Below are 26,206 nucleotides of genomic sequence, written 5' to 3' on the forward strand. Positions count from 1 at the left end.
CTCTCAGTGCTTGGGCAGCCATCTTAAAAAGCATGTGTGCTTTCTCGAACTCTCCTTAGGTACACAGATCACTAAAGCAATGAAGGCTCATCATCCCATAATAATGTGGTTGTTAAATGCATATTATGTGCCAGACACTTTATATACATTTAGAAATCCCTTTAACAATGGAGAGGAAGCCCAGTCATGTACCTTCTACCATCACAGAAACGGAGGCTCAGCTAGGAATAGAAAAAGCAAGTTTTTAGGTGATGCTAGTGTGCTGATTAAGTGTGTGGAATTGAGCCAAACTGCTCAGGTTCAAATCCCAGCTCTACAACCTCCTCACCAAATGGACTTTGGGATGCTCTTGAATTTCTTTCTGCCAATTCCCTCAGCTGTTATTGGACATTGAGCCCACTGCCCGAGAATTATCATAACTGAGTTCTTCCATGGGAAACATTTAGTGTCAGTTAAGACTTTTAACTGCTCTGATGAACTTTAGGGGAACTTCAGAATCAACGGGTTAAAGTGCAGCACTGTAAGCTGGCCATAGCCCCTTTAGTGAAAGTTCAATTCCCAGCCCGGGAGGTGACCCACAGGGCATAGCAGACCTCTCCTGCCCTGCCTGCTGCTCCCTTCAGCAGTGTACTTAGTCAGTCTGCCTGTTCTGCTCCCCACTCAGTCTCTGGTGAATCCTTTCACTGCCCTGCACCCCAGTTCTGTATGCATAAATAAATCTTTTAGAAAGGATTAAAAAATAAACAATGGTGCTGTTTAAGCAATGCTGTTGCTAATTTGCTGTGTGACTTGGTGTGAGTCCCTTGCCCTCTCTGTACTCCAGTGGTCCCAGATACAAAATAAACAGGTTGTAGTGAGAGATTTCTGAGGTCCTTCCCAGTTCTAACATCGCAAGGATGCATAATGCTTCTGCCTTTCTCTAGGAAGCCCTGGTGCTTGGGCAAACACTTGACTACTTTGAAACTAGAAGAGAAGTTGCTTGCAGTGTCCCTCCCCTCCTCCCCCCAGGAGAGTATGCCATGTCCACAGCAGGAGGCCTGAAGGGGAGCGGGCTCTAGCCCAGAGGCAGACAGGTTCTGTGGCTATTCTCTGTGAACCCTGCAATCCACTAGGGTCTTATTGATTCCACCCCCAGCCTCCTTCTCTTGTTCCTGCTGTTTGTTCAGATCTATGTAATCACATCGCTTCTCCAAAAAGTGGCTCCAGCCTCTTGCTCGCCTGCTGCAGCCACTGTACGTGTCTCCTGTGGACCTGCCCACTCCCCAGGCCACCCCCATGGTGCTTCTCAGGATGGGTTGTGCTCCAGGGGTCACTGCAGGCAGCTTAGGGGCATCTGAACTGGTTTAACTGCTGAGACCATTAGAGATGGAGTCCCTGCCCTTTGCCACCAGCTGCCCCAGAAATTCCTAGACGTGGGAAGGGCAGAGCTGGGAAGTCACTCACCACTGCCTACAACTCAACACCATGGGCGAGAACTAAGCCTCCCTGTAAAATGGGCATACTGTTTTCTTTTTCAAAGATGTATGGCGAGCTGTCAAAATGAGGGAAGGTTAAGGGCCCATCTTGGCATCCAGGAAATTCTTGAAAAGAAAAAAGCTGTTTTTTAAGTGGCTGTCTTGGCGTGCAGGATGATATCATGACAATTGTGAGAGGTAAGCTGCCCGTCCTGGAAATCACTATGCCAGTGTGGCTGCTCACATGTAAAACTGAACTACTTGGGCCCTCCCTGGTGGCGCAGCGGGTTAAAGCACAGCACTGAGAATCTGAAGCCACTTCCGCATGAGTTCGATTCCCGCCTGCCGCCTGCCCCGGAGGAGACCACATGGCGAGCCAGACATCTCCTGACCCGCCCGCTGCTTCCCTCAGCAGTGTACTTCGTCAATCTGCCTGTTCTGCTCCCCACTCTGTCTCTGGTGAAGCCTCTCACCGTCCCTGAGCCTCTGGCCTGTACCCCAGTTCTGTATGAATAAATAAATAAATCTTAAAAAAAAAAAAAAAACTGAACTACTTGGGATTGAATAAAATATAATGCCTAGGTGCTCAGTCACTCTAGCCACACTTCAAGGGCTCCATCGCCTCACATGGCTGGTGACCACTACATTGCACAGCACAGAGAGGGAATATTTTCCTCTCAGCAGGAAGTGCAACTAGCTAGTCTCGAGAGCTAGATAGTCTATAGATGTATTAGACACCTGTAAATGTGTTTTCCTGTGATTATACTGGTTTCCCCATTCCACACCCCAGCCTTATCATGCCGGGTGGCCCCATCTCTGATTTACTGGGGCTAGCTGCCAGCAGAGGGCTAACTTTCTAGCCACTGCCCTTGTTTCCAGGTTCTACAGGACCCCAAAAGGACTGTCAGGGAGTCTTCCCACTAGACATGACCTTGAGAGTAAACCAGCCCAGGCCCTCCCTGGTGGCGCAATGGGCTAGGATGCAGCACTGCAAGCTGACCACAGCTGCTCAAGTGCCAGTTCGATCCCTCACCCTGGAGGTGACCCACAGGGTGCAGCAGACCTGTCCTGACCCGCCCGCTGCTCCCCTCAGCAGTGTACTTTGCCAATCTGCCTGTTCTGCTCCCCACTCTGTCTCTGGTGAAGCCTCTCACCGCCCCTGCACCTCTGGCCTGTACCCTGGTTCTGTAAGCACAAATAAACGAATCTTTAAAAAACAAAAACAAAAAGTAAACCAGTGCCTGTGTGCCTTCCGTGTGGGGGCCGCCGTGTGTGATGGCACAGGCTGTGTGCAAGCTCGGAGGGCACTTACACATATTCCACTTTCCCCGCCACTTTTCATTGTCACGAGTAAGCTACAATTAATTCACACTGCCCACCCCCCCTCATTTTATACCTGAGGAAACAGAAGCGGAAAGAGTTAAGTATCGGCCCAAGCGCTTCAGCTAGTAAGGGGTGGAGCATAGATTGCAACTCAGAGTTCAGGATCCAGCCTTGTGCTGGCTCTCAACGGATGAATGAAAGGGATGTTTTATTTGCTAATCTGCTTTTAGTGTCAGTGAAAGGGAGTATGTGAATCTCCTCTCCAACAGCCCCTGTCCTCTCCTGCCAGGATGTGAACTTGTTTGGAAGGAGACGCTTTCCACTCCGCACACACTGTTTGACTCAAGGCACTCTGGGCCGTACGTTTCTGCCGTGTTTCCAGGCAGCCAGAGGGGATCTGAGGTGAATACTAGATTTGGCTCTCAGGCCCCTGGTCTGAGGGTAGAGGAAATTCATTTTCAGTACAAACTAGAAACGTCAATTGTATTAGGAGGCCATTTGGCACGCGTCTCCTCGTCTTTTGAGCTGACAAGCAATACCCTGCTCCTTCGCGGCTAGCCTCTCCACTAGTTGCCAACAGAGCTGCTTGAGTCGTCTGATAAATTTACATTTTCCTCTCCTTTAAATACAAACTGCCCATGAAAGGTACTTGGCAGGCCACAGGCAGACTGGGTTTCAGGTCGATAACATGACCACAGCCAGAATATTATTTGGCTCAGAAGTTTTGGGTAACCGTTAGCTACAGTTTTCTGCAAGGGAATGAGAACGGAGCTGATGATCTGTATAAGGCCATGGTAATCTCTAGCTTGGTGTGTTCCTGCACTGGCTCCTGCTTCCCTGGCAGCTGAGGGTGGGAATGGCTTGGGGATATGAACATCCAAATGTGTGTACTGGCAAGGATCTTCACGCAGCGCCTATTGGAGCCACTGTGCCCACCTTTAGGGTTCTGATTCGGACTCAGCTGACACCAGCTGGGTCACTTTGGGTGGCTGAATGACCTCTCTGAGTCTTGGTTTTCTCATCTGGAGAATGAGGGGTTGGCAGGATCAACCCTTCCCTGAGGTCTTTTTCATAACCTGGCATTTCCTGAGCACCTACTAGGTGTCTAGAACTGTCCCAGTGCTGAAAACAGGGAAGATTAAAGGCTCCCATGGCTTAGCAGGGAGTGGAAATGAAGTACACTACAGTGTGGCCAATGCCATAAGGGTGTGCCAAGAAGTAACACTGACCCCATAGTGAAAGGAGCATCAGGAAAGAGTTCCCGGAGGAAGAGGGCCTGGGCTGGCCACTGAAGGATGAGTGGGAATAAGGCCACTGGGAAAGGTGAGGGGAGCTGTTAAGGTAGGTAGAGAGCAGAGGTTAGAGGGGCAAGCGATCTTACTGTGATGGGAGAGGGCTGCAATGTGACCCTGTGGAATCTCACCCTAAGGGAATGGGTGTCACTGTTTCACCAACAGTTTGACACAGGAGAATTGTCACGATCAGATTTATGCTTGAAGCAGATCACTGTGCCTGAGACGTGGGTATTACAGAAGGAAGCAAAGAAGCAAAAGCAGGAAGATCTGGAGGCTGCAGGGTGGCCCAAGAAAGAGCTGTCCGGTGGATCAAGTTAGGGTGGTGGCCTGGGGTCACAAGAGATGTCTTGGAGGGAGATTGGGTAGGACCTGATGGTTGTCTGGATGTGGGAAGCAGCAGTGGGAGGAGTTGCTGATGGGCCCTTGGTAGTACCTGGCACCTGGCAGTCAAGGGTAAAAACTAATGAGGCCTGTCTGTAGGTAAAACCTTCCTTGGGGCAAGCTGGTTGAGCTCTACCTCCCCTGGTAAAGACCTCTGCACCCCAGAAAGCACGGAGCTTGGGGAACCAATTCTACATGGCTGCTTTGGTCAAGATGGAGCTCTTTGATGGCTTAGAGCTTCCTGGAGCAGCTGGTGTCTATATTTTCCCTTCCCACTCTTGAGCCTCTGCTACCTGAGTGGGGTACTGGGGTATACCCGGTAAGGCAAATTCATACTCAGAACTCCCTCACCAGAGACAGGCAGAGTGGTGAAATTTCAGTCACATATAGAGTGAGAGAAACTCAAAGCCTGCCATCTCCTTCCATTCTCCTTTCTTCCATGGTATTTTCAAAATCACAGGTCAAGTCTAAAGGTGGTTTCCCTGCAGGCGTGGGGAGCCTGTGGGGGGTCTAAAGATCATGGGAGTCTTGGGATTTCAGATCGTTTCAGCTCTAGCATGGATGGTGATGGAGGGAGAGAGTTGGCAGAATAGCCACGCACACTCCTCTTGGAGTAACTCAACTTGGATCAGGTTCCACACTGGGAATTCCATACATGATTTCCTTTGGAAGGCTTCCAATACTAACTTTTGCAAAACTAAGAATCTCTGATCAGATAAAAGGCAGTAATATGGGGTTGGGGGATGAGGCTCAAAGTTCACAAAGAAAGGCAGACCTCAGTTTCTTAGCTTCTACACTGGTGGCATTGCCGTCACACAAGGCTGGCCTCTGTGGTCTCCCAGGGAAGTGGTTCTCAAAGTACAGGCTGGTGTTTGGGAGGCAGAGAGGCCCAGGCATTGCGCTCATTTGCGGAGCCTTACCTGGGCGGCATCGCCATCTTCACACTTGATCCTGCACTCGCTGTTGAACTGGAAGCCATGAGTGCACTGGTACAGCCCATGGAATTTCGGGGGAGGTGGGTCGCAAGTCACAGGAACACAAGCCCCCTCCTGCCAGCTGCCATCCTGGGTACACTGAGTCTTGAAGGCCCGTCTTCAAGGAAGAAATAAAAGCAGACTTCAAGGACCGGATGGCTAGACCCAGGTTCTACCAAAACACCGCAGCTCCTCTCCAGCCAGCTGGCCTCTTGTTACCCTTTCCCACTCTTGATTGAGTTGACCTGTCTTACTGCTTGATTTATTCCTACATGTTTGATTGGGAGGGGGCACAGTATGGGTAAAAGGAAAATTCATTCATAGAACGCCTTCAGCAGCAACAGTAGCAAGTCAAAGCTCCAAACTGTCGTGCAGTGACTCGTGGGCTGGAACAAAAGTCAAACCCTGCATGTCCCTTGCCCCCGCCCTTCCTTCCAGTGTGTTCTGATGGATGCTGGCCCAATGCTGACGTGAACACCCAGCACTGAACAGTTACTATGTGCGCTCTGGTAGCACTTCGCATACACAACCTCCTTTATTCTTCACAAAAGTCCTATCTGGTTAACTATTATTCTCATCCCCATCTTACTGCTGAAAAAGAGGCCCAGAGACGTGATGTCACCTACCTGCGGTCACACAGCCAGTAGGCAGTTACTAACCATGTCCTTCCAGATTCCCACGAACAGAATGGCATCAACAGTAAGTATTGCTTCCAGCAAAGAAACGAGTGTGCTTCCCGCTAACCTTCGGCCAGCCCCAGCTCGCCTCCCCTGCCCCCAGCACCTGTGAGTTGGCAGCCCCACTTACTTCTTTGACTTGCGAGAGGAGCCGGGCACATGGTATCCGGGTTTGCACTTGTACTTGCAGAAAGAGCCCACCTTGTGCTTGTTCTCTCGGCACCGGGCAGTCTGGAGGTCTGCGTTGGGTACCGGGGGCGGAGCGAGACACATGAGCTCACACAGAGCCTCCGGGAAGGACCACAGCCCATCCTCCAAGCAGGTCAGGAGGCTGTTGTTGCCTGGAGGACACAGGCAGGCAGGATTAGCGAAGGGCAGCGGGGTCTCCGAGAGCTCAGTTCATTCACCACCTTGGACTTGAGTCAAGTTCAAAACCAGACCACCTTCCTCTTGCAAGCCCAGACCCTTCCAGTACAACCGGGAAGTCTCCAAGGAGGGAGCGGGCTACAGTGGAGGAGGAGCCAGCAATTTGGGACACAATTAACCCCCATCTGAGGTGAACTAGAATTCAGGACTGAGAGTTCCTCATTCAGAAACTCTTGTACTGCACAGAAAAAAGATCTGACTCTCCACCCACCCCCTCCATGTGTGCCAGGCAGGCATCTGGGCCCAGAGACTCAGGCATCTGACTTCAAAGACTGACAGCAGAAGCTCCCACCAGAATCGACCGCACGGTCTGAAAACTGCTGGGTGACCTCAGCCCACCACTCCCCTCCGGGCCCTGCGCCCCTGTATTTGCCCCAGCCGTACCTCCCCCCTCCCCCCTCCCGTGGCTGGAAGTGACAGCATCGTGGTTTCTGGAGGTCTGATGGGCTTTCCAGACCCTGCACTCAGTGACGGGCTGCCAAGGCAGCTGAGAGCAGCATTCCCCGTCACCAAGCCAGCACTGACAAATGTGCTGATGGCCATCGGGAAGCTGGCCCGACGGGACGTTACAAATAAAAGCAAAGCACGGGGAGTTCAGCTTTTCACTGCCAGGTCATATATTACCGACCCACGGCCTGCCCAAAACCTCCCCAGGACAATTAAAGCAGGACCTAAAACATGGGTTTCTCGACCAAACTCTCTTCTTGCCGGTTATTACTGAATGGTGTTGACAAGCAGGGCTGGAAGCACATCGGAGGCTCCGGGATGGGAAGATGGGAAGGGTGGAAGGGTGGAGTGAGGGGGCTGAAACCAACATTTTCTGAGCAGCGACTGACTGACTAGACCCTGAGTGCTTGTGAAATGCCATCTATTCTCACAACAGTGCCCCAGGGGACTGTTCCGTGGAATTAGTGACTCAGAGAAGGAAGTGACTTGACCAAGTTCTCACAGTTCAAAAAGGCCAGAACTGAGGTTTGAAACCAATTTGTCTAGCTCCACAGCTGGTCACTGTCTTCCTTAATGGGAAGCTGAGTCGGCAGCTGTGTTCCAAGGGCATTCAAAGGGAGAGACCCACCCAACGGACTGTCTCACAGGGAGCGGAGAAGGCGAAACACAAAATGTTGATTTAGGGTCTAGAAAAGTGCTGTCAACCCCTTTTTTTTCTCCTTCACTTTCTCCCTCCTTTTCTTTGTATTTCCTCTCTCTCCACCTTCCTCTTAATTTTTGCCAACATTAGCAGATGGCAAGGAGTATTGAGGAGCATTATAGACTCTTCCAAATGTTGGGACCAAGCGGTGGAAAACACTAACAGCCCTGCCCTCTTAGAGTTTACATTCCAGTATGCTGGTGGGTCAGGACGGAGCACAACGAATTACATTTCAAATAACTACTTTGTGTAATACTTGGACGCGGTGAGAGCTCTGAAGAGAAATAAAGCAGAAAGAGGAAGAAACAGGAGAAAAACACTTCAGTTTTGTGTGGGTGCCTCTGCTCGTCCTAGCTCATTCATTCACTTCTACTTTCTTCCTTTGCCAGCGGGATTCATCTAGTAAATGCAAGATAATATGTTGTCTGTAAACTTCACATTGATAAAGTGAGATGCTGCACACTAGAGTCATTTAGAAATCAAGTAAAAATATCCAGAGTCGCAGAGAAGGATTCATTTGGCTTCCGAAGGAAGCAGAGAAGGCTTCAGAACACAGAGATTACAAACTGCTTTTGACATGGCTTTTGTGACGGGGCCAGTGTTTTGGAGGTGTCCATACATACCCAAAGCATCTTGGGGAGGGGAGTTACAAAACATAAGGGAAGCAAACTTTTTCTAAAGTCCCCAAGAAGGGAGCAATATCTGTGGGAAAAGTGTTGGGACCCTAAAAAAGCACATGGCATTAGTTATGCAAGGCATAAACCATGGCATGAAAGCCATATTTCTTGTGAGGTGAAATAACATAGAAATTCCAGAATGTTACTGGAGAAAGACAATGCACACCTGAAACGTAAATTCTAGAAGAGGGTAGGTGGGAGTTAACAGTGTGCCATAGTCAAAGAGAGAATCCTAAGGAAGGAGGAACGGGCAGTTCAGGACCATGGACATTACCCCCTGCCCAACAAAATGGGGCCGATACAGAAGCCTATCCGAGCTGGGTAGAATCAGTACTCTTAGGAGCAAGATGTGGCCACTACCTGCATCCACCATGCAGCTTTAAAGTCAGTCTGGGGTGCATGTTCTGCTCATAGGTAAGACTCCGAGGCATACATGCCTCTGCACGATGCACTCGGTCAGCATAGGGGTTTCCAGAGTTAACTCTGAGGATGTCTCTTCTTGAGTCCCAACCTTCCCCCAAGGGACCTCTGGTTACCATGGCAACAAACTGGCTTTAAAACAGATCCCTGGTACTTCTATGCCTCATGCCTCCTGTTCCCCTCACCCTACCTGTGTTCCCTGGGGAAGCCTGGGTCAGGATGGGAGGTGAAGGCATGTTTTGGTAAGAAGTAAGAGTGTCAGAAACTGGGTTCCCCCAAAGTGGGTGACCCTGTGCCCCCATCACTTTGGCCTTTAAAGTCTAGACAATAAATCTTGCTCAGCTTGTCTATAAATGTGGGCTAGGAAATTTCAAAGAAGTCTAACGAATGTTAAAAAGCTGGTAAACATGTTGCCAAAAGAGATGTGTCTATTTTTACTATTTTATTGAAGAGACTACCCGGAAGGCCAAATCTTGCTGGGAGTGTCTTTATGATTTGAAATTAACCTAGAACAGAATACAAACAAGGAAACGCCTGGAGACCTAAGGGGCTTTTCCTCGTCCCTCCTACATGTGCTGACACTATCTGCGTCCTAAGGCCAGAGGCTGCAGCCTGTTCATTCTCTGATTCAGGCATCCAGCTTAGTGCCAAGCTCATAATAAGCCCTTGGAAACACTGGTTGCTACTTGTAGTCTCGTGAATCTCCCGGTGGCCCTGAACATGTCACATTACTTACTTGCTGGCCTTAAACTATACCCAGCTCTAACAATGTAGGATATGAAAGGATATTTTTAGAAAACAAAGAATGCAGCTGGCTGGACAGGCAAAAAGACTAGCAGGCGCTTAGGAGGCTGCATTAGCCAAAGGCTAGTACCGATGGACACGGGTAGAGATCAGTGTCACTGCTTTGGGGAAGAAAATGGCCTTAGCAAAAGCTGCAGAGGAAAGCAAAAGGAAGCAGGACGAGGAGCAGAAATAAAGAAGAGGCCACGATATAAGGCTCTGGGCCACGTGGGGCAAGAGGAAATGAGCTCAGAAATGATTCAGACTGGCTGCTATCCCAAGATGAGCCACCACTGGGGTGCAGAAGATCAGAGGAAGAAACTGAGGCAGAAGATATGGAGGCATCATGGGAAGTATGCAATCCTAAGTCGCTTTTCATTCTAAACATACATTCTAGGCTCCTGGGGTCCGTGCAGTGAGAGAGCAAACCTGAGCTGGACCTGGCAGCTCCAGGAAGTGTCAGTTGCTCAGTGACACTGAGCTCTCTCTGCCCCAGCCTGGGTGAATCAGATTACATTTTGATTATTTGTTCAATTTTTTTCTGTCTGCAGGGAATTACAACAACAATTGTCCATCATTGAGTCCACAAGATAGGCCTACAAAGACTTGCTAGGGCCATCTTCTTCTTTCCTGTCACCAACCCCCTTGTGCAGTGAGAAACTGAGGTCCTGGGGCCTGCCTCAGTCCTTGGGGCTTTCCTGAACCCACTGCAGAGTCATGCCCAAGAGCAGGACCAAAGAGGAGTCGCTGTCGAGAGGAAATCTCATGGAATCAGGGCCAGGGGAGCATCCCCACTCAAGACCTAGTCAGGGAATCAGGCTTCATTATCTGCAACCCCTCCCCTCTCTTCAGGCTTCTTTACCACGGGGCCACATTTCTAGCAAATGTTAGACATGAAGGAAGGAGGATGGTCGTCTCCAGGGAGGTCACACATGTAAAACTCGTGGACAATTGGTGGCAGGCTCTTCCTAGGAAGAGGAAGAAAGGAACTGGAGGTGGTGGCAAGCTGCCAAGCAGGAGAGGCAGTGAGCACCGCGCACAGTCAGACATCAGGCCATGTCTCCATGCTGGTGGGAACTGTGTGCCCGGCTGGGGCACCATTCCTGGGGGTCCCACTGCACAATGAAATCATTGGCCCTAATGACCTCCAGGTTTCTTCCAGTGCTGATGTTAAATGTTTGGTGGGAATTCTGGGCTAAGGGATAAGGTTCAGAAAAGGCCAACGGGTTCAGAGGCAACAGGTGAGAAGCCTGAAGTTAGAAGAGGCCTGATTCTCAAAGCCTGACCAGAGAATCTGGAAGGGTTATTTAGGAGATGAAATCGGTGCTCACTCTCTGCTTTGCAGGGTTTACCCCTGAGAGTGGCCTTTCCTAAGCACCTGGGGAAGCCCCTTCTCCACGGTGACACTTAAGTCTCCAGGCCTGAGTCTGCCTTCAGCACCCAGTCCTCTTTGACCTACTGACACCACCCCCCAACCATCTATCTCACAAACTCTCCAGGGAGAAGATGAGGAATGTTACCTCCTCGGGCTCAGTATGAGAATTCCTCTTAACAGGTGATCTGTTAGTGGGGAAGGTATCTCAAGGAAGCCCTTTGGATAAAGCTGAAGTCTCTTGGGCCTGGCTATCTGCTTCTAAGAAAGAGGGGTGGCTCTTGTCCCAAGAGAGATCAGAGAAGTTGGAATTCCCAGAGGTTGGGAGTTGCAGCAGGACTCTGAGGGAGAGGGCAGAGGTGAGGGCAGAGATTAATAGTGACACATCCCTGTAGGGTGTGGTCAGTGTCCAGCTCCTTCCAGTTCATGTTTCTATCTGCAATAAAGTCTAAAAAGTGCTCAGTGGCCATGGGAGCTTATAGAAATAGTGAGGGGCCTCCCTTGGGGTGAAAGATGTTGACGTGCAGCACTGTGAAGCTGTCTGCAGCCACTACAGCATGAGTTCCATCCCCCGCCAGGGAGCTGACCCACATGGTACAACAGGCCTCTCCTGTATCACCCACTGCTCCCCTCAGCAATGTGTTTCAATCAATCTGCCTGTTCTGCTCCCCATTCTGTCCCTGGTGAATCCTCTCACCACCCCCACCTCTGTCCTGTACCCCAGTTCTTGCATGCATAAGTTATTCGTTCATCCCACATTGGGTCAATGGGGAAGGGCTCATGGAGCCTGAGGGAGGGAGGGCTGCAGTTCCACAGACACTTCACATCTCAAATCTCCTAGGTTAAAAATCATAGCACCGATGGCTGCATCCCAAAAGCACTTCCTGTTTTCTTTCTGGAGCAATTTAGTGAGATCACTGTGTCTTCCATTCATTTCTTAAGAGAGATGCTTCCTGTGGCCTTACTTTCGTCAGTTCATTTAGCCATTCCCCATCAATAAACGCTCCTGAGTCTCGCTGTGCAGGGTCCTGGCATTCGGAGGGAGGTCTATAAATTCCATTGAACTTAGATGTAATATTATGTACTCATGAGTTTCAAGCACTTTGATGGCTGAAGAGGGTCACTAGTTTCCCCAATATTTCAAGGGAATACAGAAAGTCAAAAAATTCCGGACTTGATCCTCAGAGGGCTGATCCCTTTCATGTTGCTGTCAAAAACCCTGCAGGAGTCCACTCCTGCACTCTGCAGAATGATGGACCCCATCTGGGGCTCATTCTTGAATGACATCTAGGCACAAAATCTGATAAAAAGCAATGTATCCTATAAAGCCAAGCAAAGGTGAGGGTCCAAGCACCCTGAGAATTGGGTACAATGTCAAAATCCAATAATCGACCAGAAGCCCAGAGCACCTGTCTACGAAATGTAAATACCTTGTACTGTGATTCTGTACAAGTCTCCTCCTTCCTCACAATGGACCCCAACTGCACCATCTCTCCATGAGTATGAATCTCGGCAACCTCCAAGACTTCTCAGCCTGACACCCAGGGCATGCTGCCCAGCTTCTCATCCATGTCCAGAATCTGGCCTTTTCTCCAGAACATGTCTATGTCTTATTCACCTCTACCCCTACCTAGTGCCTGGTTCAGGAGACCCCAGTAAATGCTCCTATCTAAACTAATAGTTTAGTTTTACATCATTTTGTGCCTTTTTCATCTCTTCGTAATCCCCGTGGGCTTCCCACCACCAAATCACCCATGTGCCATCACCATAGTCCAGTGCACTTCCCTCCCCCCATTTTTGATCCCATTTCCCACTCCACCCCTGTAAAATGTCTCTGGTATACAGTTGTGCATTATTATTATTTTTTTTCTCCTTGGACCTTCTGCTTTTTTTTTTTCTTCTTCTTCAAAGATTTATTTACTTATGCATTCAAGAACTGAGGTGCAGGCCAGAGGTGCAGGGGGAAGAGGGTGAGAGGATTCACCAGAGACAGAGTGGGGAGCAGAACAGTCAGATCTACTGAAATACACTGCTGAGGGGAGCAGCAGGGAGACAGGAGAGGTTTGCTGCACCATGTGGGTCACCTCCTTAGTTGGGGATCAAGCTTGTGCTGCAGTGACTGCAAAGAGCTTCATAGTACTGCACCCCAATCCTCCATGCCACCAGGGAAGCCCACAGCTGGACCTTCTTAAGTAGCAGATACTGGTTTCGGAGCAAGCTAGACGCTGGCGCCCACAACTAAGAGTGGGCCCGGTTTCCTCTTCTGTGCCAGTGAGAGCAACACCAACTCACATCTTAGGCTTCCTGGACCCTAGTCATATCCAGCCAGGTCATCACATGAACTCAAAATGTTACCTTCTGATAATCTTCTTTACCATCCTCCCTCCCTTCCCTTCTCTTTCTTTTCTTTTCCTTTTTGCAAGATTTGCAAGATCGTGGAAAAGATTCCATTGTCACGCTGACACATGCTCCACCTTTTCCTTAGCTGCCCAGCAGGGAAGTTTGCAGGAACACAGTTGGTAGAAAGAAAGAAGGATTACAAATAAAAGCTCCAACCCTTCGTGCCTGAGACCAGAAGAAGGGTCTGGCAGTGGGCGACGGAGCCAGTGGGGCCTGGGTACCTTTCAGCTGAGCTGGGTGGCGGCACTGGAAGGAGCACTTGCTGCCATAGGTGGTTCCCTCGAGGCAGGAGAAGGAGGCCGCATAGACGTGGTGCTGATCCGGGAGGCCGCAGTCCACTGGCTCACACGCCACCTGCTTGTTCCACTTGCCCTCGGTGCAGGTCACTGTGACGCTGGGACCCGTCTGTAAGGCAGAGGTGGGCACAGTGAAGAGGGGCTGAGCTCATTCCCAATGTGGGGGCACCCTGCCCTGCCCAGACTGCAACTCAGAGTCTTGTATGCGCCGCAGGACGTGAATGATTAGTGCTCAAATTAGACCCACTTTGAGGGATACAAAACTATGAATTGGGTGCTTTTTAGTCCTATTTGACAGACTCAGAAACTGAGGCTTGGCGACTTTGAGTGATTTTTCCCAAATCGAAAGGATACATGGGATGTTTACTCCAAAGCTACATTCTGTCTCTTTTTTAAAGATTTATTTATTTATGCATATAGAAGTGGGGTACAGGACAGAGGTGCGGAGGCAGTGAAAGGATTCACCAGAGACAGAGTGAGGAGCAGAACAGGCAAACTGATGAAGTACACAGCTGAGGGGAGCAGTGGTCAGGAAGAAGAGGTCTGCTGTGCTGTGTGGGTCAGGGTTTGAACTCACACTGAAGCAGCTGTGGCTCACTTGCAGTGCTGCCCTTGAATCCACTGCATCACCAGGGAGGGCCCAAAGCTATATTCTAACTGTTAGATATAGTCCCCAGACCATCAACTCCATCGTACCAAGAACTGTGAGGCTCTTGGCCATGATGATTTTCTTTACCAAAATAGCCACTGCAGCATGGCCCAGTGGTGAGACACCGGCTCTTGATCTCTGTATCTTTTCTTGGCTCTGAAGGAGGTCACAGGGGTCCTGGCTTGCAGCAGGCATCCCCACGTGCTACATGGCCACCCCTGTCTGTGATTGCGTTCTCCTACTGGCACTGGAACCAAAGATACTAAAAGCCTCTCTCTCCTGTGAAAGCCTATGTTTCCATAGTTATGGGATGCAGACATGAAGAAGGAACAGGGTTAGGAAAAACGGAAGTGCCCACAGGAACTGGACTGATATAGACGATGGTGATGCTTGGGGGGAGACAGGAGAGGCCACGCAGGGAGCCAAGGGCCAGACAGTCACCACAGTCCACGGCTTCCGTTCAAGGAGAAAGCTGCCAAATCCCGGGAGGTTGGGAGGCCAACTGTTGCACTGAGATCTCAAGAGCAAAGGACCTTTTCCCCTCTTAAGCACACATCAAAGGGAGCAGAGGGCCCTCACTGCCAAGAAGCTGAATTGTTTCCACAGGAGCTCAGACCTGCCACGGCCGACACACAGTAGGAGGTGTCTTGGATGAGCAATCAGGGGCCCTTGGGCTCCCATACGGGACTCCACTCTAGGTAGAAGCTCTGTATAAACAGGCATTCCCAACAATCAACAGCAGCGTGGCCTGCATGCTCACTGTGAAGACAAAGTCCACAAGCAGGGCCTGGAAAGGCTGAATCTAGTGCCAGAGCTCTGGAACCCTCCAATCTCAGGCTTCACTGCTACCTATCCTGCACTGAGACTGCACAGCATGCCACGTTGCAGCCGCCATCTGCCACTCCATAAATCCATTCACTTCACTGGCCTCCAGGACATGTCCGTTTCTCCCTGAGTTCTACTGACTTCCCTGGGGTCCTCCAGTGGCCAGTCTTATGGTCAGATAGTCACACCCAAGTGGGCAGTCCCAGGGTCTCTATTCACGATGATCAGACTATGCCATCTCGATAACAGCTCCCTGTTCCCAGTAGTTAAACTGTACACTTCTGAGCAAACCGACAGGGCCTTACATGGGTGGACCTTGCCTGCCCAGCTCTAGCCTCACAGCTTGGATGAGTTCAGAAAAAGAGAAACCTCTTTCTCACCGGTGGGCTTCTACCTACCATGCCTGCCTATGTCCAGGGCACATATTTCTTCCCTCCCCAGCATACAGCCCTCTGTCAACCTATCTAGTTTCCAGTTTCATGTCACTTCCTCCAGAGAGCCTTCCTTGATTCCCCATTTCCACATTCCCCTATGTTCTTCTTTATGTTGTGATCACACAGTGATTTCATTTTCCATTCATTGTCTGCCATCACTAGTTTCTTGAGATTCTTTTATTTTTTATTTTTTTATGCATACAGAACTGGAGTACAGGCCAGAAGTGAAGGGGTGAGAGGACCCACCAGAGGCAGAGTGGGGAGCAGAAAAGGCAGATTGACAAAGTACACTGAGGGGAGCAGGAGAGGTCAGCTAGGCCCTGTGGGTCACCTCCAGGGCCGGGGATTGAACTCGTGCTACAGTGGCTGTGATAGCTTCCTAGTACTGCCATCAGGGAGGGCCCATCTTGAGGTTCTTGAGAGCAAGGACAGCCCTACTCTAGCCCTCCAACTCCCATGGCACCTAATGCAGTATCTGGTTCTCAATGAACAAACATGGGTGTTTTGTGATGAATCCGTGAATGAAATAATGAAGACAGAGGACCCCCCTCTACTTAAAGCAGCCTATTTGATTGTAGTAGTCCTCTGACTGTAGAAGTTTCATTCCAAAATACCAGCCCATGACCTTCCCGACTTGCAAAACACACACAGAGCCTAATATGTGTCGTGTAAAACCCTCTGCACAGGAACTATTGTCTTAGAAGCTCCAGATTCTCTCCATCAATACACTGATATCAACTGAGCACCAACCAGGAGGTTGGTGCTTGATAGATATGAAGAGCTGGGTATTTGGCACAAAACACCTGAAGCCCGGTTAGCGCATTTCCAGGGCTGCAAGCCCAGCATCTATACACACCTGGCTCTTGATCAGTTCATCATCCCGCCGGATCTGGAGCACGTGGCCTGTCTGGCAGCTCACTGTGCACTGGGCACCATGGTAGCGGTCACTGCTGGAGCAGTTGAGAGATGCGTTCTGCACAGCCAGCTCAGGACAGTCTGTGGCCTCGCAGGCAAAATGCACGCAGCTGGAAAGGAAAGAAAGCAGGGGGTTAGCGGGAGCCATCCCGTCAGCTTACTGCCCTCCAGCTGGAAGCTAAAGGCTCACTGTCCCCTCTCCAAAATGTTAGGAGGAAGAGGAGACAGGAGGGAAGAGGTGCTGGCTTGGTAAGAGGACCCTGAAGGCAGGGTCAAGTTTATCATTAAGAGAACATGCCTGGACCCGGCAGGGTTCACATCCTGGTACCTGAAAGCTTTCTGGATTAGTATACCTCCAACCTGACAGAATATCAGTTTTCCCTGTGTGAAATGGGAACAGTATGACCACAGCTAGGATTCACTGAGTGTCTTACGCCAGGCATGAAATGAAGATAATACTCTTCAAACCTTACAATACAATTTCTGAGGATCACTGCAAGGATTCAATCAGAGAGTTTGGGAAGAGAACAGAGCAGAATTCCAAGCCTCCAATAAATGGTAGTCCATGGTATAAGAAAATCTGTGCTTCATCCCTAGAAGCTGTGTGACTCTGGGCAAGGTACATCACCTCTCTTGAGCATCAGAGCACTCTCACGTTGGGCCAACCCAAAAGGAACTGACCCCGCTGAGGTGTTGAATGTGGAAGTCTGGGAAGGTGACCTCTGTGTTGTTAGTGAAGCCGTAAGGAGCTCAAGCCCTTGTCCTGCTCCAGCTGCTATCCCGTCTCCTGCCAATCTGAAGGCTCATCGTGAGTATGAGCTTCATGGAAACTTCTGCAGAAATCTTCCCTGCTGTCACCAGATGATCTGTCTTCCAGGTACTCTGTCCCACCTTCGCTAATGCTTCTGTCTCACGCTTCATGCAGGAAATACAATGCACAGGCCCGTGGTGCCTCCATGGGGCTGAATACGTGCTAACTCTTATGAACATAATCGGAAACGACCCAAAGTCTCTGCTTGGGTGATCGTTCCCTTTCTAGTAGAGTTACACAGACACTCAGTAACATTAGTGACTATTCATGGATTGCTTATATACATGAGCTCACTCCATCCACACAACCCCATGAGCTAAGTGTTATTCATTTTATAGTTGGAAAAATCAGGGACCAGTGAGATTAAGTTACTTGTTTAAGCTACCACCCAGATGTGGGAGTCCAGAGTCCTTGTTGTTAACCTACCCCACACCTGCATTAGACGTTCTTTGAGAGTAAAGATAAAGCCTTTTTCCACCTTGATAAACTCCTCATTGCAATAAAAACACCTTGCTTTCACTAAATGTTTCTTAAGCAGCAGAACAAATGGCCGCCATGCGTTAAAAGGAATCTTTAGCATTTTTTTTTTAAAGATTTATTTATTTGTGCATACAGAACTGGGGTACAGGCCAGAGGATCAGGGGCGATGAGAGGCTTCACCAGAGACAGAGTGGGAAGCAGAACAGACAGATCAACGAAGTACACTGCTGAGGGGAGCAGCGGGCGGGTCAGGAGAGGTCTGCCACGCCATGTGGTCGCCTCCAGGGCAGGCGGGAATCGAACTCATGAGGAAGCGGCTTTAGATTCTCACTGCTGTGCTTTAACCCGCTGCGCCACCAGGGAGGGCCGAATCTTTAGCATTTTGTAAAGGTGCCGGGGGTGAGCGCCAATGCAGAAGGCTTCTGGGAGCAGTTTGCTCTAACGTTTGCCCCCCTGGTTCTTTCTACCCCAAGCCTGGCAGACAGGTTACACAGACAGATGTGCACCTGGTGCCGCGGGCTGCCATTTTCCTGTTTTTATCCAGAAAACAGGGAGCGCTGCAGCTGAAGAAGAAACTCCCAATGTTTTTCTTGGTGCCAGCTGCAGCAAGATCTGGTGGGAGCACAGTCACTTAGCCCACGCTCTATTCCCTGCTCAAAAGGACGGTGAGAATGCCAGTGCGGTGGACAGGGAGCTCAGGACCCACACAACTCCCACACACATCCTAGCAAGACCCCCTGCTTAAATACTTGGAAAAGGGCAAGTGTTTGACCTAGGTCTCAGGCCCGTACCTACGTGGGCTCTGCACACCCCACATCTCGTCACTACCAAAATCCACCGTGGGATTAAGTGACGCTTACGGAGAGTCAGATTCTCCGCCCTCTTGCTTGTGCCTGCAGCATCCTCCATGTGGCGACCTCGAAGAGACTGTTTCTGGAGAGCCAGTGCTGCTGACACGAAAATGCATCTGTGCACGCTGTGTAAACTCTGGGGGGAAGATCACACGGTTCCAATTCAGAGCGACGGGCTCTGAGCTCCAACTTCCAAGCTGGTCTCCTGACCTGCTTGCAGGCTTCCCTGGCTTTGCATGGTGAAGAGACCCTTCTCAACTCCTGGTTCCCAGTTCAGGACCTCTGGACTGTGAGATCACTAAGATAAAAACAGCTCCCCCCACTTCTGCCCTCTAATGTTTTTGTTGGGAAAAGATAAACTAGGAAACTTGATTTGCTAGAAAAAAAAAAAATACACAGTTTAGCCAGGGGGCATGTCTAGGCTTCAGGCCCGGCTCTGCCATGGTTCACTTGGAAATATAACCCTGCAGAGTTATATAATGCATGGTGCCTCAGTTTCCTCCTTTGTAAAGTGGAGACAATCAGGTGATTGACCTCTCGAGATTGTCAACAGGGCTGACACAACAGCCACTCGTTTGTCTATTCCAAGGACCTTGCCTGAGGCCCTGCTGTGTAACCAGATATGGCTCTGAATGGTGGGGACCAGTGGGGACAGCCGAGATTCCCATCACCCTGTGCATACAAGGAGGGAGGACAAGTACCAAGGAAGCCAGGTAGCGATGCCAGTAATAAAGGCTTTTAAACATGAATCAGAGGAGTGGGGTAGAGGGCACCCTACACATGGGCTCAAGGGAGGCTTCCACGAGGAGGGCTTGAGTTAAGACCCTGATGTCATCCGGGAAGAGGAAAGGTCATGTGTCAAGGTCCAGGACAGATGGAGCTCAGTGTGTGTGTAGAAGAGCAAGGCCGTTGTCAGAAATGCTCTGGAAGTAAGAAGTACATGGCAAGGCAGGTGGTCCCTCAGCTCTGGCTCTTTTTGCTCCCTGGTCACATGAATTACCTGACCAGTCAGCTCCATCCTTGGAGAAGGGTAACATGGATGAATGAGACCGGTCAACTGTCTTCATTGCTGACTTCTCAGACCTTGAACATTCCACTGCCTGGTGTGGATTTCCAGAAGGAACGAGGGACCCATCGTTTTCTGAGCTGTGATAACTTTTGTTATTGGACAACTGGAAAAAGGCTAGGATCTTCCCTAGCTGCAAGACCACACTTTGGGGAGTGAGGCATCCTTGCTTTTTCAGCACATCTGTCTATACTTGACTTATATGCTTAAGACCGGGAAGAAAAGAAAGAAGACAGGTAGGAGTACAAAGACTTGGTAGCTGGGTTTTACCTACAACATGCCATTCACATTCTCCTGGTGATTCCCTGAGGTGGGTCACTAGTCCTGTTCTCAAGAAGAGGAGACTGGGACCAAGAGAATTCAATCACTTGTCCAAAAGCTCTCAGGTGTCTAGGATTCCAACACAAGATTGCCTGCCTGTCCCCCAAGTCCCTGTGCTTACCTGGCAGGTGGGAAGTGTAGTTAGAAAGCACTGTCCCCAAGACTAGACATTGCCCCACCGCCCAGATGACTCCCTCACAGAGCCCTGTTAGTTCTGAAACGCAGAAATGAGAATCACAACAAGGAAAATGAAACAAAAGAAAAGCCTCTGCTTGCATAAAAAATGGGGGGAGGATTTCCTACCAGTGACAGTGATGGACAGTTAAGAAAAATAATATAAGGAGAAAAGGAAGGCATTGCTCAGAACAGAGGAAAGTGGCTGATGGGGGAGGGCCACTGTTAGTCCAATCAATGAAATTCTCAGCCCAGGAAAAGATGGAGATACCTCCCCCTCTCTGGATGTGGAGATCATCAGATACTAGTGAATTTTCGGTTGTTTTTGCATATATGCATACATACATGCATACACATTAATATATAATAATTTAGATATTACATATTTTTATTGATTTAAATATTTATATATTTATTTATTTGCACACTCAATTCCATATAGAGAGATAGATTCTTAAGTCATCTGACCGCCAAAACCCTGCAAGTGCTGCCAATTGAAATGGACCCTGACCATGGGTAACAGTGCATGTGGGCATGGCTCATGCAGCCCCGAAGTTAAAGGGGTGGTAAGAACCCCCAGCCCTGGGGTCAGTCCCTTGACTCCCGGCTTCACTCCGGTGGGCCAATACTTAGCTGCATGTATGCATTGGCAGGTAGAGACAATAACGGGCCGGTTGCTCACAAATCATCTGTTGCTCAAAGGAGACAACAAAAAGAACATCAGGTTCAATGCTGGAATGTGAAGGGCAAAATGCCCTTGGCACAAACGTTGCAGGGTCGTCCCTGGGCAAGCGAGCCTAGGTGTCACTAAGATAGGACTCATCTTTCTGTGCAGAACTGAGGCATTTTAGGCACTTTGGAATTCAAAAGTGAGGACAGGGTGAGGTTTTGATGGGTAGGGATGCAAGGTTAGTGGCCGGTGGGGTCCAGGAAAATGATGTGAATGGGGAGAGGGCTGAGTGGAAGACCCGGTAGAAGCTGGGTGTCCGAGCCTCGAGCCAGCTCAAGGTGACCTGGTGGGAACTGTCAGGGTGGTCCTAGGCTGGTGTGTCTTTGAGAGGAGGAAGAATTTAGTCCATACTAAATTTTAAATATTGATGAATATTAAAAGTTAATACTTAAATGGTGACAACTAACTCAAGCAGGTGACCAACAGGGGCCTGTCTGATGTGGCTATGGAAGCAGTCTCGAAACTTCTGATGAGGAGGAAAGAGCTTTGTCCTTGAGACCTGAGAATGGCATTCAAATTCCAACTCTGTTCCCTAACCTGCCAATTTTGAGCACCTCTCCCCATTGCCTGCACCTCAGGCCCCCTCTTCCATGAGGCTGGAGAACAGGGAACCTCTTAGAATCTTCCCAGCTTTCAGGGATCTTGGACAAGACAACACAGTTCCAAAGGCACATAGTTCAGCATCCTTTGGAAAGGGAAAAAAATAGACTTGCCAATTCCAAGTACTGACAAGGATGGAAGGGACCCAGGGAAATCCTGGCAGACCACTGATGGGCACGGCAGTGAGACGCTGCAGCAGAGAAGACTCAGGCAGGGATACACACCGGCTTAGGCACGGCTGTCCCAAGAGCAGGGAAGTACCCTAGACCAGTGATCCCCTATAATGTGCTGAGAGGCTCTGGTCCCTTGGTGGGCAGTGAACATTGGGTGAGCTTGTGGGCAGCCATCAGAGGCTTGAGGTCAAGGTCTTTTCCATAAGAAGCTTTGTGCTGGGCTCCAAATCTTACATCTAAGTTTCTACTTTGTCACCTAAGGGGATGTTCCCCACATAGGCTCTGATCAGAGCAGACTCACAGGGTTCCGGGGGCTCCGGAGGACAGGCATTTCCACCCAGCCAAGTCCACCCCGCTGGCAGGGATCGATCTGGTTGCAATGAGGAGGTCTGCCCCTGAAGTTAGCCTTGCAAGAGTTAGTGCGCTGTCAGAACTGCCGGTCCCTACATGGGACTGCCTTGCACAAGTGGCAAGAGTTTGCAATAAAGGAAGAGAGTACAAGAAGTAAAAGGAAGTGGGGGAGGGGCGGAGGGAGAGAGGGAGGAAGGAAGGAAATGGAAAGTTTATTGCTTAGAACCTTAAAGACAGAAGCAGTGTGAGTCTATGCATGCGCATGTGTCTGCCTGTGTTCTTGGGGGTTTGTTAGACTCACAAAAGGTTCAATTTGCAACTGCTGTTCTTCCTCATTGGCCAAAGCTCTTAGCACTCCCACCCCCCATCACCACTAAGGTCCCCATCTTTCTCCCTTCCTTCCACACCTTATGGAGCTGGGATTTGGCTAAAATTCCACAACTGGACCTCTCATTTGAAACCTGATCCTGCTTTCTTGGACCCCTGAATTTATTCAAGTCCTGCCTCAGCACTGGAGATCCTGGAATCTAGGTCAGAAAACGCTGCACATGCCTGGATTGATTTTACTGTTGTGAGGCTTCTCCCTGGTGGCCTACGAGGCACCACACTGCTCTGCTCTGGGCAGAGAAGGAAAATGAGGAGGGGAAAAAAACAGGGTGGGAGGGAGGAGCCCAAGGAGAAGAAGAGGAGGGAGGAGAGAAAGTCAGAGAGAATAGATGTGGGAGGAGAGGGGAGGGAGTGGAGGCGGGATGGGTGGAAGTGGGGTGGGCTGGAGGGGGAGGGGAGAAACAGCCCCTTGCAGTACCTGCAAAACAACTGGGTGCAGAGTGGGCTGTTTCTCCTCAGCTGAGATTTGTGCTCTCAAGTGACACTCTACCCTGGTGTGTTGAGAATGAGGAAAAACATCGTAGCTTTTTGCCGCTGTTGCTCATTTTACATTTCTCTCCTGGTTTGTTTGCTTGACTGTCGTTGGACATATGCATGGTGCTCTCTATTGGGGTGAATGTCCCTTCAGCTCCCAGGGACATGTGCCACCCTGCCCTTACCCCTACAGTACTGAGAGGAGCTCCAGCAGCCCCGCGGCCTCCATTCCAGGAGCTCACCTGGCCCAGTCTGGGCCAAGTTCAGGGCCAAGCTAGCTCCTCAGGGCCCTCAGGCTGTGTATCACTTGGCTCAGTTTCACCAACTATTTGCTTCTATGAGACCAGCCCCAAGAAGCCTCCCAGCTATGCCCAGCTCTGGTGGGCTGGCGTCTGACACCTTCATCTTTTCCTGCAGCGGGGCTTGACTCAGTCACTGCACCTGGAATCAGGTTGCTGATGAAATTAGATAAGGAAGTGAAGTACCTGGGCCCCTTCCTCTTCCCTCTGGGGAATCGCAGATTGCTAGCGCTGCAAAGGGCCGGGGTCAGCATCCCATCTTCCTCATTTCATTGCCGCGGAAACTGAGGCCCAGAGGAAGAGAGGCTCACAGTCCCACAGCGAGAGCACTTAGGGCCACATGGCCCGGTTCTGTGTTCTTCCCCAGCAAGTCAAAGAACACAGCAAGTACTTAGTGATGGATTCATTTTGAGGTCAAACACTTCTTTCTGCTCTATTGTGGGCACAGAATCTATTCATTAGGAATTCACCAAGAAATTAGAGCTGGCCTCGGGTAACTCCTGGATTGGCCGTGAAGCCGGGTCAGGGTGGGAGAGCAGCTAGGGAGAGTCGGATGGGTTTGCCCCTCCATCCACGCTGCTTCCTGAGGGTCTTAGAACTGACTGACTTTTATAGTTGGGAGAGGCAGGGAGGAAAGCCCCCTTTGGGTGAAATATAACAATGAGTGATACTCAAGGAGTCCTTTGCCTCCAATGATTGCAACAGGCTTTGCACAACAGCTGCCAGACTCAGTGGGCACATACAAAGTGGGTTTTGCAGCCACCTTTTGTGTCTGCTGTGGTAGCAGGGGCGTGGGAAAGACAGGGGGTCCCTCCACACTTGGTTCCTCTCCTTGCTCCCTCCCAGGCACAGGGGCCTTTTGGAGGAGTCTTGGGGGAGCCACTGAGATGACCACTTTTTCTTCCTCCCTTTGGCACCATTGAGCTGATGAGAGAGACGCTGCGGGACTCTGGACCAGTCCTTCCCCTTTTAGGGCTCTGGAATTCTAGAAGCTTCAGGGAAGTGGGGACACTTTGGAGGTACTTGGTGGTCCCTGAGGCTTCTTCCAGGTCTAACGCAAAAAAACACAGGCAGAACACCATGCAGTACAGTTCCATTTCCTATGTGTCAGAAAACGGTGATGCATGTCCTTTTGAATCTTGAATCTCACAGGATGTGTGACAGTTTACAGGTGCATTTCATGGACAGTGCAACCTTTGACTTCATAACTGCCCACTGGTGGCAGTCTATTGTCTGCTCAGTAAAGGGGAGACTCAGAAAAGTGAAGTGGTTTGTCCAAGGACAGAGCGAAGGAGGGAGTGACAGCCAGGTGAGTGCATCTCCACAGCTGTGCTCTTTTCACAAAGATAATCAGCAAACACCACCCCCTCTGGGTTCTAAACTAGGTGCATTCACAGGTGCCAGATCAAACGCATGGATGGAGAGAGGATCTGCAGTTAAAGACAGGCTCTGGGATCCCTCAGTGGCTAGGTTGGGAAGACAGAGACTTCACCCATCTCTGAAACACACACTGATCAGTGAGGAAGCAAACACCAGCCCGCCACCATCCCCCAAATTTAGGAGGGTTATGCCTCCTGCCGATGCTACTCAGGGATCACAAAATGCCAGCGTTTCAGAGCTTGAGGGAGCTAATCCACTTATCCTCTCTTTGTTCAAAGGAGGATGCTGAGGCCCAGAGAGGGAAATGATGGTTCAGGGTCACCCCACGCACCACTGTCTGCTCTGGGGCTGCAAGGCAGGCAAAGAAGCTTCTTTTTCCACCACATCCCCCTCCTTCTCTCCCTCACCCCTGGCATTCAGAGACATACAGCCTCCCAGGCCCAAAGGCAAGCCAGCCAGGGGTCAGAGAATGGGGAAGGGAGAAACACACGTTTTACAGCAACGCATGTGGTTCCCCTGCTCTGGAATCTCCCTTTCCCACTTGGCTATAGAAGGGCCCAGATCGGGCAGACGCAAGCTCTCTTACCTCTGCTCCGTGGGGCTGTAGGTCTCCCCTCTCTGGCAGCTGCTCAGGGTGACAGGGTCAAAGTTGTCGAAGGAACGCAGGGCCACCCCCGAGATGGCGACCAGGGGTGAACTGAAGCTCACACGTACCGCCTGGCTGTGGTAGAAGGGCTGGCTGAGGTCATGGACCACAGGGATAATCAGAGGATTGTTCCTGCAGCTCAGGACGTGGAGGCCTGTCAGGGAAACAGAGGGCCGAGGGGCCAGGCTCATTACTCAAGGCCAGTCACGCCCTCCGCAACGGGCCCTTCCCGAAGCCCCCAGACCCTTTCATGTCACTGCACAAAAGCACCATTGGGTGGCCGGTGGGGATTTTGAGTTTGATTGAAAGTTTCTTTGTCTGCCCTTTTCTCTTGGTTCCAAATCTTTCCATTCCCCTTGCTTCCCTGCCCCCTAAGCTTCCCCTTCACCTACAGCCCACCACTCCTCTCCCTCCCCCAAACGGCCACCCTGGCCCAGTAATACTGGCCCTCACCTCCCTCCCACACTGCATGAGGCCTGACAGTCTGAGGGGCTAGTTCTTGGGCTGTCTTCCTGGCCAGATACATAGTACAGATGATGGCCATAATTCATAGCAACAGGCTTCTGCCGGCCAGGAAGGCCTGCTCTCGAAGGGCTTCTGGAAGCCTGGGATCAGTGACTGTGGTAAAGACTCCTGAGCCCACTATTCAGGGAGGAGGCTGAATGCATGAGGTGGTTTTCAGGACAGAACAGCCATGACAGAAACTGAGAGTCGATCTAAGTGGGCCTCCCTGGACAGCTTCAGTGCTCCTGTCCAGAGAGAAGGCAGGGCCAGAACACAGACAAAGGAGGGGAGAGCGTGTGTGTGTGTGTGTGTGTGTGTGTGTGTGTGTGTGTGTGTACGCACGCACGCATGCAGGGCGGCAGGGCATTGGCACTGAAGGCCTCAGTGCTGAGCTCGGTCTCGCTACTTGTGAATGACATGATTCCAGCAGCCCCTGAAATCCGGTCCCTGCGTCTACACACTGGCTTGTCCTTACCAGGCCTGGCATCTGCACACTGGCCCATCCTAACCA

General features: G+C 50.4%; 1 protein-coding gene across 1 annotated transcript in view; it reads right to left on the reverse strand.

Moving 5' to 3' along the window:
* The window catches only part of PAPPA (pregnancy-associated plasma protein A, pappalysin 1), a 223,581-nt gene that overhangs the window by 32,028 nt on the left and 165,347 nt on the right, over positions 1 to 26,206 (reverse strand). The window contains exons 13-17 of the mRNA XM_012721479.1: positions 25,132 to 25,345; positions 16,390 to 16,558; positions 13,551 to 13,734; positions 6,235 to 6,445; positions 5,374 to 5,545 (exon numbers count right to left, since the gene is read on the reverse strand). Coding sequence (XP_012576933.1) covers positions 5,374 to 5,545; positions 6,235 to 6,445; positions 13,551 to 13,734; positions 16,390 to 16,558; positions 25,132 to 25,345 — 950 coding nt within the window. The remainder of the gene's footprint in view (positions 1 to 5,373; positions 5,546 to 6,234; positions 6,446 to 13,550; positions 13,735 to 16,389; positions 16,559 to 25,131; positions 25,346 to 26,206) is intronic.

The sequence above is a fragment of the Condylura cristata genome, unplaced genomic scaffold (assembly GCF_000260355.1).
Source record: "Condylura cristata isolate star-nosed mole 26May11 unplaced genomic scaffold, ConCri1.0 scaffold00006, whole genome shotgun sequence".
NCBI lineage: Eukaryota > Metazoa > Chordata > Mammalia > Eulipotyphla > Talpidae > Condylura > Condylura cristata.